Source organism: Mesocricetus auratus, unplaced genomic scaffold (genome assembly GCF_017639785.1).
Source record: "Mesocricetus auratus isolate SY011 unplaced genomic scaffold, BCM_Maur_2.0 Super-Scaffold_100010, whole genome shotgun sequence".
Taxonomy (NCBI): Eukaryota; Metazoa; Chordata; class Mammalia; order Rodentia; family Cricetidae; genus Mesocricetus; species Mesocricetus auratus.
In genome coordinates, this window is record NW_024429194.1 from 26012488 (window position 1) to 26027981 (window position 15494).

General features: G+C 38.1%; 1 protein-coding gene across 5 annotated transcripts in view; it reads left to right on the forward strand.

The window, feature by feature from the left end:
• LOC101834925 (SPHK1 interactor, AKAP domain containing) overlaps positions 1-15494 on the forward strand; it is a 137604-nt gene that overhangs the window by 9602 nt on the left and 112508 nt on the right. For 3 of the 5 annotated variants that reach the window (XM_040753189.1, XM_005082529.4, XM_013122374.3), the window contains exon 2: positions 11148-11226. The exons of the other annotated variants lie outside the window; for them this stretch is intronic. In XM_040753189.1, the coding sequence (XP_040609123.1) occupies positions 11148-11226 (79 nt within the window). The remainder of the gene's footprint in view (positions 1-11147; positions 11227-15494) is intronic. 5 annotated transcript variants of the gene reach the window in all.

Consider the following 15494-nt stretch of genomic DNA (forward strand, 5'->3'; position numbering starts at 1 on the left):
TCTTTACGTGAGACTTAGTGACTTGTCTTCACTTTTGTTGTATGCTCCACATTACTATAGAGATAAACTGCCTGAAGTAATAGATGACATTATTTAACAGTAGTCCAGATATTAATTTGTCACAACAGACACTTGAGTACTAATAGGGGAAAATCTAGTTTATATACATTTTAGAGCTAAGAGTATCAAAATTTAAATAAATCAGAAGGGCATAGGCATGGAGGAAAAGAGTAAAGTATGAAAGAAAAGAAAACTATATGTGTTAGAGTTATGGAAAATAACAGAGAAAATATTGTAGAGTAGGTACAGAAAAAAAGAAAGAAGGAAAGAAGAAAGAGCAATAAAGAACAGCCCTAAAACATATTTAGCTGAAGATACATGTTATAACAAAACAGCAAACTAAGTAAGAAGTATAAATAAAAATAAATGAAATGGAAGGTACTATCACCTCACGATTTCTTCCTAGTTGACATGATAGGGTTTATTTTATCCTCCTAGGTTGTTTTTGTTGCACGTTCTACAGGTGTGTATGCTGGGGTTGGGGGCTGCCACACTTTCAGTGACTGAGGTTCCTAGGGAGAGAGTGTGGAAGACCTACCCCCTGTGTTTACCTTTGTCACATGGTGTTCTCTTCACAGCCAAAACCCCTGGAGATAGTAGCCAATTCAGCAGTGCACTTCCCAGGTGACAGGGTACCTCTCCCAGACTGTTAACTCCAAATCAGCATTGGGAAACATCAGCTTTGGGTTCTTGTTGCTACACTCCTCCCCCCTTCTTTATAGCCTGCCTTACTATGTTTATCTCTGTTTATCTAATCCTTTGTTGTATATATCCATCCAGATCAAACCTTTTCCATTCTGCTGTTTTTGTCACACTATTTTTAATTTCCACATCCTGTATGCTTTATCTCTTCCTACCTTCAGCCAAGGAGGGAGATGGCATCTGTACTATACTATCCTGCCTGGTGTTCTCTAAACTCCTTGGATCCATGATTTGGTATCAATTATTAGCTGAAAAGGTTTAAGTATGATTTCTTCCAATCTGTTTCCTACCTTGCTCTGTTTCTCACTGCTCCCTCCGACTTCAACCTTTCCTTAGCTGAGTTAACTCAACTGGTTGTTAGCAAAGCCTGTAATATTTCACTTACCTGGAATTCACATTTGTTTCATCATATAATTTTAATGTGAGTTTATATACTATCTAGTTGGTTCATCATAGCCACTCAAATAATAATTACTTTAAACAGTTCAAAAGCTTCTTTCCTACTTTGATATGGTTCTGTTGGGTGTTTTACCCCTTGGAAATGTTTTTTCTTTCTATTGTTTTGCATAGATCAGAATGTTTGCTCTCCACCCAGATAAGAGGTAGTGTAACAAAGAGATGTTATATGTCATGTTAAAGGAGACACAGGAGAAGGAGTGTGAAATGGTTAGTCACATTGAATCAACAGTCATAAAGCAGCAAGTGGGCAGGGAATATGTCCAGGCTCTTAAACCCCAAGGCCTGCCTTATAAAGGTTCCACACTCTTCCAGAACAGCTCCACTGGTTGAGTAACAACTGGTCAAATCCATGACTCTGTGGAGGGCATTTCACATCCAAACTTTATTCCTTTCATTTTAAGTGGACAGCAAATAGCCAATTTCTTGAAATAGTTATTTGAATTTCTTAGACAAGTCATGGCTTCAGACACTCTAATTAGTTCAAAAGTTAAAATTGCACTGTTTTTCAAAGCAATTAGTGTTTAAAACAATGTTTACCACAGTTCAATGGTTCAGAATCCTAGTGTATACAGTTTTGGTATGGCAGCAAGTGTTAGCAAGGCACACTATTTTCTGGAGGTTATCCTAAAGGAACTGTATCCTTTTAACTTCTATAGGTTACTATTTTCTTAAACCCCATGGCCATCTTCTCCATCTTAAAAGCTATCAGTTTGTGTATGTGTGGGTCATCTCACATCCCTCTGACTCTTGACCTCTGGATTCTGACTTTATCTTCTCTTCTGCCTCCCTCATACTATTAGTAATACCACACCCTAGATAATCCAGCATAATATTTCTATATTAAGGCCATCTGATTAATCCCATCTTGAACTTTAATCCTGCTTTGCCTTAGAATAGTAACATAGTCACAGCTTCCAAGGATTAGTCACTAAATATCTTGGGGGAATTACCATTGTGCCTGCCATGGACAGTAATCAAACTAAAATTGATGTTTGAAATGCTACCAGAAATTATTTCATTTTTCTCTTCTCTTTCTCCCCTTTCCTTATATCTTTATTAAATAAAGTGAAGAGAGGCAGCACAATTTGTTCTAATTTTCCAAGTAAATCATTAAGTGTAGTAGAGTTGAAACAGTCATCCAATTCTCAACCTACTCAAACGTATAAAGGGTATGCATGGAGCCCTGCTGAATCCTTTCTTTGAAACATTCTCACTAAAGTGCTCTTAGTTGCTGTTTAGCTGCTCTTAGTGAATAGGATTAGCTGTTTTCCTACATATAGGACAAGATTGTTTTTTACTTTCATTTTGATACAAGATAAAGCCACGTGGTGTGATTTTTGTCCAGTTCCTTATTTCAGGAAAAGTAATGACATTAAACCCTAAACTTCAGGTTTACTAGCCTGTGCTGCAGTTGCAAGAACACTGATTTTGATAAGATTATCAATTTCAATTTTGATAAGCCTACAATTTCAACAGGTAAGGAAGACTGCTAAAAATCATAGGATCCCCAAGCCCCCAGGTCTGTTCAAGAGTGGTGACCATCATTAAGAAGCCACTTAAAAAATCCTTGTCGTTTTTCTTTTTGGCTCAAAATACAAAAAGATATCTGGAAACCCTGGAAACAGATACTGGAGAGGCTGATTGTATTCCACAAAAATAGAAAAAGCAAACAGGAGGATTCTTCTGCCAGATGTCGGTTCACATAAAACCACATCCTCAATGCTTGTAGCAAGCAAAGAAGGTGTTGATTCTGTCTACATCTGCAAATGCTCATGTTGACTTTTCATGCTTATTATAGACAGGTACAGTTAGATGTCTGTGCACTAGCTTCAATTCCATAAGAAGAGAAAGGGGAGAAAAAAGAAAAAGAGGGGGCGAGAGAAGGGGGAAGAAAGAAAGGAGAGATGATTTGAGAACGTACAAATACAGCAGTGTCTGGCATGTTCCACCAAATGCAACATTTGTTCCTGGATGGAAGAGAAGGCTCACAAACTTGAAGTGGTAACAGGAAGTAAAGATCACTGTGTCCTAGAGAACAATGCTGTGGAAGATTCTTGAGCTCCTTACCCAGCAGTATAAAATGTAGTGAACAGCACTCAAGTGGAGATAATGAGTGGCCAAATTGTGGAAACAAGTTAGTTCAGACTGTGGAGTTGTCTTTAAGCTGGGGAGAGAGCTCCAGTGTTGCCCATTTTTGGGTGTCATCACCTGTGTTACAGGGGCTTTCCAATTATGTGGCTTTTGAGTTATCCCTGTTCCTTGTTAATACCCCCATCACTCATGCTCCTGTTAGTAACCTCAAAGAAAAACTCACTGGTTGATCAATTGAAACCCTGGTGCAATCATTATTTTGTTTGCCATATGCTTGCTTTCTTCGGTAAGCAGAGGTGTGTGTAGCATTTCTCCAGGAAGATTGTGACATCATATGAGTCTGTAAGGTAGTGGGGACTGGGTCAGTTGACTATCATACTTACATATGGTGGCATCACATGTGAGAATGTTTACTTTAACTTTTAGCAAAGGTTCAAAAAACAGCATTTTCTTTATGTTCTTAAAATTCTCTATGTCTTCAGCGAAAGAAGGTCCTCTCAAGGGGCATGTTTAATTTTGAAATGTATTGTAAAAACCTTGCCTACTGTCTATAACCAAATCTTCTTGTGTGACTGTTGATTCCAAGATAGACACTCCCTGGCATTCAACTGCCTCTGCTCACTTTGAAAGTGGGACACCAAGATCCGTTTCATTTGGAACACAGTACTTAGTGATTCAGCTTCTTTAGGAACAGAAAGTTATTCTTTCCTGGGTTTTGTTCCCTCCTCATGGTCTTTCTCTAAGTAGGCCTGGCTTCCCTACCTACATCTTTGCCCTTACTATCTTGTCCCCCTTCAAAGTCATTTTAATATAGCAATATGATTGCATATGATTTATATTAACAGTTAGTATTTAACTTCATCAAATTCTTCCCACTAGATATTGGCAACTTTTAGTGGATGCATTAATATAATTTCATACAAATGGCTTCAGTCTTGGTTTTCTCACACAGGACATAGATGGGTTGAACTTTTACAGGGATAATGAGAATGCATAGAAGGGGATGAAAGTAAATCATATTTAGCAAAACCTGAAGGTTTTCATAATAGAATAAATATTTGTTATAAAGGAGAAAGGATTGGAAGGTAAATCCAACTTATCTTTGGTTTGAGTCATCTGGGGTTGCTTTTGATGACAAAAAAAGAGCTGAAATTCCTTGGGTGGCAGGACTGGGGGCTGGAGGGTAGGGGGTGAGGGGGCAGAACCGGTGAAAATAAGTTTAACTTTAATAGATACAAACAATTTCATGTGGATGCCAAGCAGCTGTGATTAAGTTCTGAAGCATATATGAAAGGAGGGTGGTTGGAGTGCAGCTGAGGTTCTGGGCTAGAAGTATCAGAGAGATGAGATCCTTTAGCATATACTGATGACATCAGAATAGTGATGTCACTTTCTCACTCCAAATTCTATTCTTTCAGTTTGAATTTTGTTGTTTTTCCAGTCTTATTCTGTGGATGTTCCTCCTGTCATCATTGTGTGGACTTGACAAGAGAATTCAGTGTCCCTGACTTTGACCTTTTACCTTTTTTTACCTGTACCCTTGACCACTTTTACCACCTGCACATTAGCGCTGGTTGTGATTTTCTCTGGGCCTTCTTACATGGACTAAAATCAGAGATGAGGTTGAAAAACAAGAAGTGAATTCCAATTGCAATCTCTACCCCCCATCCCATACCTCCACCCCCGTGTGTATGTGTGTGTGCACTGAAGGCGGGTGAAGACATTAGTAGACAGTTTAGGCAGGGGATGGAAGTTGTTTAGATGTATAGTCAGTACTGCTCAGAAATGCTGATTAAATTCTCTAGATAATTGTCCAATAATAAACAAGTCTGTGTGCACTGTACACTCTGCTGCAGACTTCCTGGCCTTTTACAAGCTTATCCATCATAATTAGCTACACCAAGTTTGAGATGCTGCTGTGCCCCTGGCATTTCCACATTGGTCTTAAGCACAGTGCAACAGGCTACACAATTATGATTAATGCAAAAACCAACTGTAATTAAAATTTGACACCCAGTTTCCTCTCCGGTGCTCTTATCCTTTTAAATATCACACTTAGACAAGATATCTACTGACCTTCGATGGCCATTTAAATTAGCTGTAAAAATAATCAATGTCCATTTTCTTGATGTTTATTTTCAAGGGTTGGCAGCAATAGTTTTCATACCAACTGTTAAAAGATATGATTCCATAGTAACATCCAGATTTTAGGGCTTACACTCTAAAATGATATCACCTTTAACCCCAAAGCAACAAAAACACTCAACATTGGACCAAATGGACTCAGAATTCCTCTTAAAGCAATTTTTAAAAAAACAAAATATATTAGCATTGGTGAAGCAGATGTTCTATTGCTAATTATCCAGGCGCTTCATTCTGTTCTTACCATGTAGACACAGATTTATTTTCTTTTTACTAGTTTTGTTTTGTTTAAGGCTGTGCATGAAGAACTCATATATATTCAGATACATATTAAATCTCAGAATACTTTGAGCTGTTTCCACGATATTCAGTACACCCTTCTTTGTACTTTTAGAACTGGAGCGTACTCTTTAATGGGGGTGGGAGGAAGATACAGGATTGGGGTTCCTGAGTTTAAGATGGTATGCCATGACTTTTCCGGTGAACTGAATACCCTCTGTGTGCCTCTCTGTTTCCTGACCCAATTCTCAAATGTGTGCAAAGGAAATTAATACTTTACTAGAATGACATGGAACACCACCTTCATTTCACCTATTTTATTCTTGTAGGTAGCTTTTTGGCCTGTCTTATCCAATATTATATAAATTCATAAAGGCCAGAATTGGTTCCCCTTCCTTTGCTGAAATATCTTGACATGCTAAACAATAGACAACTGTTAATAGCTGTTAGACGAAGGATAAAGAAAAACTAAGAAGTTCTGTGTGTGATTTTATGATTGCTCAGAAGGGTTGTTTTTGTCTATCTTGCTAGAAATTGACCAATGGACATGTTAACAAATTGTTAGAAAAGAAGTTCACTTAGGTTGAATTGTTTACAGCAAAACAAGTCTACCAGGAATTTCAAGAAGATTATACCATAGAAAATGAGCAACTCTGAACTAGTGTCATGAAGGTCTTGGATATGAAGTCTGTTGTTGTTATCACATTTTTCCTTGAAGTAGTCAGTGTCCAGTAGAGAAAGGACTCATTTGAGCAAACACACAGGAACCACCAGGAACTCTATTATCAATACCATTCCCTCTTGGCTCTTGTGTCAGTCAGATTTCTGCTGCTACAACAAATGCCTGAAATGGTTAGAAAGGAAGAAGGAAAAAGGAAAGAAAGAAGGAAGGAAGGAAGGAAGGAAGGAAGGAAGGAAGGAAGGAAGCGAAGGATCATTTATGGCCAAAGTTTTAAGGTATCTTTTCATGATTGGTTGAACACAGTGTTTGGAGACTGTCTCTGTACCACAGCACAAAAGCCCATGTTCCTCATGGCCAGGAAGCCAACCAGAAAAGATGAGAAACATACTCCTCAGTCTTTCAAGGAAAAACCTCCATGATGTAGAGATTCTCACATTGCCAACTCAACCCCTAAAGGTCGCATGATTTCTCTGGCAGCATCACTTTAGGCACAAAGTCTTTAAATGCTAAAGATTTAGGCTATAGCAGCATGTTTAAGTCTTGTAAATGCATCATAGTTACAGTAGAGATAAATGCATCCAGTGTTGGTAAAATCAGAGTAGACTGGATGAAAGCAAACATGCCAATTAGTACTCTCATCTCAAAGTAGGCGAAGAATAAAAACATCCTGTTCTCTAAGGTGGCACATTTTAGCTTAAGTAATCCTTCCCAAGGGAAGACATTTCTCACCATGATGCTCTTCTATATAGGACACTTTCCATTCCACTCTGCCTAGAAACTGGCTAATAAACCCACGACCTGCTGTTTCCTCCCTGAACCACAACAAAGTAGGGCGTCTACATTCTGAGACTTTACTCCTCCTGAATGAGCTACTTGCAAGCTCCATTTGTTTACAAATATAATTTACAATAAATATTAATTTTTCGGGGTGTCTCTTGGAAGTCCATTATGGCTCTATTGCACATTTTATAAGCAAGAAGACAAGTGTGTTAGGGTACCAAGCAGCAAGGGAGTCTTTACATAATGACTGTGGCTGTGTTTGCTCGCTTGCTGCTCTCAGCTCACTCTTCCCAGTAGCATCTAATGAGGCAGCAGCACAGACCTGCTGTGTCAATGGCTCTATTGTCCTAATAATAAGGAAACTTGCTCATCTCTTAGCCTCAGTAAAATTCCATGCTCTCCTTTATCTCAGGAAGAAGAAATGCCGTCTTTATGAACAACTCAATGTTTCCTGAACTTGGCTATTTCAGAGTCTATAAAGTTATAAAAACTCTAACATGGCATTTATATCCCATATATTTTGGGTCTCTTTAGAGAGCACCTTTTTTCTGTTGATATGATTCATGCAGGCCATGATACCAGAGTCTATTAATAGGAGCTGTAAGCAAGTTATAGCTACACAAGAGACTGTGTGTCAGTTACTTTTTCCCTCATTATCTACACTTAGAAAGTGAAGACTAAGTCTATTAATTCGTATCTTAGGGACTGCTGAATGGAATGGTAAGGGTATCTATTCATTGCTAAGCTGCAGATGGAGGTGCTAGCTAGGCCTGTCTCATGGCCTTGATTTTATCTTCTGAAAGAACACATGATAGTGTTACAAACACAATATGAAAAGTATGCCAGGGAGCCCACAGTAATTGACAGTAAATGGGAGGGAAATCTACACTTGAATACCATGATAATGGCTGGTGGTACTCGGGGAATGGCTTCATTGCTAGGAATAAATGTGCTAAACAAGAAGGACTATCACTGGACTCTTTTTTAGAAAGCTCTTCACAGATGGGCTAAATAGTAAAACTTCTAAGTCAGCTTTAAAATGGCTCACCCAGATGTGTAAAAGCATACTTTAGTCAGTAATATTTTAATTCCCCAAAGTGATAACCCAATATAAAGTTCTATTATCATATTTAAGATTTTTTTCTTTTATTTGCACAATTAGAAGACTAATTAGACACTAAAATACCTAATATTCTTTACAACTTGAAGAATGCTTTAACTGCTAATTTTGATCACACTTTTACGAGGTGCAATGCCGATCTACTTTTCCTTGTGTCCGCTCAAGGCATTTAAACATGAGAACTTAGGACTAAAATGAGAATTTATAACTTTTCCCTTTATCAACAGATTCATGTATTTGTTTTTAAGTAATTGAACTCATGTGAGAATAAAGAAAGGGGATATTTTATTCCTTCTCACATTTTTGTACCTCATGGTAAAGTCTAATGGTTTTTCAGTTGCTTTCTTAGACCAAATGAGAGAGCAGGGTCATAGGAAGATCAACCATTGGCTTCCCTTTCCAGCACAGGATTCTGCTATTCAACAGAATATAAAAATGCTTTATATTTAAAACTGTTTAGGTCCAGCATAGAGCAACACCCCCTGAATTCTGAGTCCAAGACATGTAACTGCAATCCAGAAAAATCAAACCTATGAACTCAGTGATGGAATACTGTTATATTTAATTAATGAAAGAATTAGGATTTAATAAAATTATTAATAAATTCACATGCTATATTTCTTTTGTCTGAATATTTTCATTTATTTAAGGAACAAACTTTCTCTTAAGTAAGCCTGCTTTATTTTACAAGAAATATACTCTGTGATGTATGTAAGCAAGGTATACTTTAATACTAAAACAGAAGGCATACTCTGTCAATTACTTGTTTTTAAGTCACACAATTCAGAAAATGATTTGAAAAAGGCCCACATCTAAAATTTCTAAAATTTGGGGTTATTTTTACCAATAATCTTTGTGTAAAATAGGGATGAACTGACAGACTTCTCAAAAGTGGCAGGCAAATTGAGTGTGTCCTAATTACAAATTCCAAAATCCAAAAGATGACAGAGTCCAACCTTTGAGTACTGAAAAGCTGTCACCAGGGCTATGCTATTTCTGAGCTCACATGGCAGTTGCAGTTGAGATTCAGACACACTGAAAATATTGTATGACACCACCTATAGTTTACATAAAGCAATCAAACCCTGGTTTAGATTTTGGACCCATCTCCAGAATTAGGTGTATGCAAATATTCCAAATCCCCCAGATATCTAAATGCCAGAACATTTCTGACCCTATGCATTTATGATAGAGGATACTTAAACTACCTAGAACTACTTAAACTACAAAATAACTATCCTTGCTATTCATGCTGTTGTTTTGCTAGAGCTTGTTGCTACAGTGTGAAGTCAGTGTGTCTTTAGGCTAGATGATGACTGTTGCCTCCTCTGTTCCAGCACTATTATCTCTGAAAAGCTTTGCCATCAACAATCTAGCTCTTCCTTCCTTGGTCTTCTCTGTTCACAAATACTCCTCACTCTCTGCTATCAACATTGTTTTCTTAACCTTATAACCCACTGGTTATAAGTTACATCCATCCTGACAGTATCAGGAAGCTGTTAAGTGCTTATGAATTTCAGTGCTACTATTATACATTTCAAAAGTCATATATGAGTCATTTTCCTGAAAACAACTAAAATTGCTAATATTTCTTTTTTAGATTTATTTATTTACTTTATTTTAAATGTATGAATATTTTGCCTGCTTGTGTATGTGGGTATCATATGCATGCCTGCTGCTTGCATGGATCATAAGAGGGTGTTGATCTTCTGGACCTGGGGTTCCAGATTGTTGTGAGGCACCATATGGGTGCTAGGAACTGAACCCAGGTCCTCTGCAAGATAAAGAAGTGCTCTTAGCCATCTCTACAGCTCTGTTAATATATATTTCACACATACCAAAAGACAATATAAAAAGGGTTCACTAACAAGTGTCATCAGACTAAAAACCTATTTGGAAGGTATTTTTAAGTCAGTAAAAAATGATGTGACCTTAAAACTTCAAAACCAACAGTTAGTCTAATGGCCAATTTCATCAAAGCAAATGGGTGATACTTTCACTTTGTCCAAAAGACCAATTGCTAGTTCAGAATTCTGTGCTCTCTGAAAACACATTGCAAGAGCAACTGAAGATATTTTCATAGGGCCATATATGGTTACTCGTGTACTTTTTCCTCTCTGCCCCACCCCAGGGTTTTCCTACTCATATTTCTCTGATACTTTCATTCACAGAGTAAAATTGCTTTGTATTCTGAGTTACCAGTGACTATGAGATAACATAACATTTATTTTACTAACACTTTTCTTTTCATGCTTAGCTTAGCTGGATAGATACTCCTAGCCATATGCATTATCCCTTCATAGTTATGGTAATGCAAAGATAACTGAGGTATAAAATAATATAATCTTGATTTGCATTCCATAAGGGACCAGAGCTTACCCACATACATTATACAGAAACCTTAGCTACAAATCTTTCAAAATAAAAATATCTAAAATGATATATTTTTATTATTCTCTTATTATCAGAAAAATTATGTGTAAAATGAGTTGAGAAGGTCTAAACTCTTATCTGCAAAATGTAAGCTATTTTTTGATGTACTAATGGTGTGGTGATCAGTCACAAATATAAATCCACTGTGATCAAAGCCAACTCAAGTCAGATGACATACAAGCAAATGTCTGGAGTCCTTAGACCCTATGCTGAAAGTATTTGCTGGAACCTGCCATGTAGCCACTGTTATACAAATACTGGTATGCTGTGAATCTGTCTTTCCTCTTAAACAATACTAAAACTTCTTTCTTTTTTTCCCCATCACTTCTTCTCTGGCTTCCTCTCCATATCTGCTGGTGTTTCTAACCCCTTTATGGTGGGTGTGGTCCTCTCCATCAGCCATGTGGGTAGTTGAACCAAACTCTCCTACCTGCTTCTCTGCTGCCCTGCCTGCCAAGAGACACTCCCAGGAATCCAGGTGGGTTGTGGAGTTTGGGGCCCAGGGGATTGCAGTGCCAAGTCATCATCCCAGTACCCATGAGCCCCTGGGACACACAGCTGAATATTTTGACCCTGATGTTCTAGACTTACTGATTGATGGCTCAGCTGTGAATGCAAACCACAGTATGTCTCCGGCCTCTTATATATTGTCACATCTAACCCCCATGTTCTACCCCTTCAGTGCCCTGCCTTCATTCCAACTTAATAGGCTCTGAGGTATTAAGAGATATTTCAATATCATGAACCCCTATGTTCCATCCCTTCAGTGTCCTCCTCCTGCCTTTTTGCAGATTAAAGGGCTTTCAGGTATTTGGAGATATTTCAATATCATTAGACAGGTGGTAAAACCTTTACTTAGGCAGAACTTCGTGTTGCAAATCTTAGAATCAGGCTTGGTTTCTACTGCATTTTCATGAAGTATAGACCCACTGGTGAGTTTGCTAATGACAATCATTCAACCTGATTCCATCCATCAAGGTAACTTCCCATTCCAATCCTTATTCCAAGTCTTCATTGCTGTTCTCCAGACCCAAAAGTTCAATTAAGTCACAAGACCCTGTTAAAAACAATTCCTACATAGCTGGAAATCATGCCCGGACAGCCAGAAGTCTAAGCAAGACCATAGATTGGGGAGAGCAGGTTCTTCTAGGCTCAGTTTCTAGAGTAATGAAATGGGCAAACACTGAGTCTATGACTCTGTATCCTTATGAATATAACAAGCCTCTAGCAACCACCCTGAAGTAATACCAGAAACAAAAGTCCTGTCACAATGAAGTGTGTTTATTTTTCATTGAGGTTACCTTCCTTTCCTTCACAATAGATATTATAAGTGATTAACAGCAGTCCCATTTGTCCCATTAAGTAGAGGAGAGCACAACAAGGTTAATTATCATTCCCAAGGTCAAAGCAATGAAAGCCAGTTGGGATCCCAATTCAAGTTTTTAAAAAATATTTCTTATTCATTTTATATACAAATCACAGCTGGCCCTTCCTCCCCTCCTCTCCCTCTCCACCACCTTCCCCCAATTCAACAAAGGCTCTACAGTCCACAAGAAGAAATGTTCAAATCTGACTTATTGAAATAAACTGTGTATATTTTCCTGTTGAAGATTTTTAATGTATGGGTATTTTTACACCTTATTCCTCTACTCTGAAAGGCTTCAAATATTGTAATTAGGACTTAGGCATTTTGCATGGTCTAAAATAAATAAATAAATAAAAATTAAAAAGTAAATATTTCACTTGGGGCACATGTGGATTATTTCTATGCATTTGATACATTCACGGACACTTATATTTTAGAAGTATTGGCTCTCACATACAAAAAGAAAAACAAAGAAACTGAAATTAAGACATTACTACTAATATCCTACTTACTTGAAGATTAATCAGATGATCTTTAATGTGATGTCATAATTGAGCCTATCACATTAATGGAGGGATCGCTAGTTATGTGGACTGTTGTCTTTTGTGGGATGTCATCGTGAATCAGGTATCCTTTTCTTATCAAGAACTAAATAAAACATGCCAATTCTGACTTACTCCCATTGAAGTTGTAAGCCTCTCTTAGGTACTAATGCAGTACCTAAAAGTGGATATTGGCATGTATTAAGGTTGGGAGGTAAAGATATATTTACTGAATCATGATTTCTTTATGGATGGTTTTGTCCTGGAGGAAGAAAAAAATGATCAATTATTTCTAGCTATGTAAAGTAGCTGCCCAGATAAGTTACAAACCCTTCTCTTACAATCTACATTCCAACAATGATTCAAAGTTCTTAATTCCAAAGTGCAGTACAAATTAAGAAGCAATCCAGGAACACATTGCTTTATAAACTGAAAATCTGTGGGTAGGTGATATAATGTTGAATAGAAATAACACAAGGCAATTTCAGGGCTTTGAAAGTGCCCCATGTGAACACTGTAATGGTGGACACATGCCATTCTTCCAAACTCTCAGAATTTACAGCACAAAATGTGAACCCTAAGGTACACTGTGGACTCAGGGTGACAATGATGTGCCTTTGTGACTTGCCAGTTGTGACAAGCAGACCAGCCGGGTGAACATGTTGGTGACTGTGTGTGGAGGAGGCAGGGGCCTATTAAAACATGTTGTGCCTTACTCATAAACATGCTGGAACCTGAAGAACTTTAGATAAATAAAACTATTTGGGGGAAAATGCAAATCAAAGGGAAGAAAATATAAAATGAATGGTATGTCTGGTATACTTGTTATCTACACTCAAATAATCAAATACTTTAGACCAATACTTATCATGAAATAAATACAACAGACTTTATGGATGTTTCATATTCACCAATTACTGTCCGGTATAAGCCAATTTACACTTCCCAAGTTTTTTTTTAATTTAAATTTAAATTAGAAACAAGGTTGCTTCACATGTCAATTCCAGGTCCCTCTCCCTTTCCCTCCTCTCCTCCCACGCCATCCCACCAACCCCTCCAATATCCCCTCATTTCCCCAGGGAGGGTGAGGCTCTCCATGGGGGTGTCCATAGTCTGTCATTTCGTCCAGGGCAGGGCCTAGACCCTCCCCCAAGAGTCCAGAGTGTCCCCTGAGAGTCCAGGGAAAGAGTGCATCTCTCATTGTTGGAAGGGTACCCAAAGTCCATTTGTATACCCGGGATAAATACTGATCTACTATCCAAGGCTTAATAGATTACCTAGGCCTCCTCACTGACACCCACATTCAGGGGGTCTTGATCAGTCTCATGCTGGATTCCCAGGCATCAGTCTGGGATTCAAGAGCTAACCCTTGTCAGGTCAGCTGCTTCTGGGAGTTAAACCAGTCCTCCCTCAGTGTCACTGGGTTCCTTGAGTTCAGCTCAGGGTTTAGCTAGGGCAGTGCCTCTGCTTCCATCAGGCATTGAATGAAGGTTCTGTTTCCCAGACGCTCTGGCTGTGGGATTGTAGGCTGGTACTCCCAGATCTATGTCTAAAATCCATATATAAGAGAGTATATACCATGCTTGTCTCTTTGTGACTGGGTTACCTCACTCAAGATGGTTTCTTCTAGTGCCATCAGTTTGCCTGCAAATTTTAGAATTTATAGGTGTATTCTTCCTGTTTTCAAGTACTAGAAGCTGATTCAACTGTGCAGAGAAATAGGGCCCCTAATCTATGGGTTCTGTTTATAAATACTCTTGCTGTTTTTGATATATTCCTCCTCTACTATGTTGATTTTTCCTATTTGCACCTTTTTTGACATTTAACAAACTGTGTTTCTAAAAGTCATTGAACGAAGTGCATTTGTAAGGAGGAGGGTGATTTGCTTGGCTTGGAGGAGTAACTGTAATAACAGGCTGGCATATTTTTCAAAGAAAATCATTAAATTCATTCCAAAGTCTAAGTGCAGAAGTACCTGCCCAAGGTTATCCCCCAGCCTTTTCTTCATGTCCGTTCTCAATCATTCCAAAGTGCCTTCCAATGCTTTCTGATAATCTTCCCACGTGCTTTGTTTATTTTTATAAAATATACACATATTCCCAATAAAGTTCAGCTCAAGCCCTGAGCTCATTAAGATAATGATGGAAAGATGAAGCATTAGGATTGGTAATCTTACATATTATGATGCACTCTCTTTTAAAAAACAGTGTATGTATAACATGGTATTATTTTACATAATACCAGTAATGCCACCCAGCAGACTCTGAGGGCTTCAGCTCCTCTTGTCTCATCGTTCACAATGAAACAGTCCACAAGATTCTCTGGGTTTAATTTTATTCCATTACTTATCGACATGGACAACTGTGACATAATCCAGAAGTCTCAGGAGGGAGAGGCAAGAGAGGCAAGATACAGATTTACAGACACTGAATCTGAGATAACAGATTTCTCCCCAACAACACAGATGCTTTGGCTGTGGGGCATGGCTTTTGGTCTAAGCCTGGCCTTGCTGGCTTTGATGGCTTTCCTGTTTCTTCCAGCCATACCACCCAGCCCATCCTCATGTATTCAAATGCCCAACACATGTAGGGCACATCTCCTTCAAACCATCCCATATAGGTAAGAGGCAAGAATGGTTAGATTTTGCAGAAAGCTTGGTCAGGGATTCTCCAGAAAAGTCATGAATGTGTACTTCCAGAAATAACATCTGAATACATATTTCTTATCAGTAGAATAGTGAAATAGTTTTCATAATTTGAATTATCAAAAATGTATTTCTTTTCTTAGTTACCAACAAACATTTCTCAAAATCTCTACTCCAGATCTAGAATCACTAGA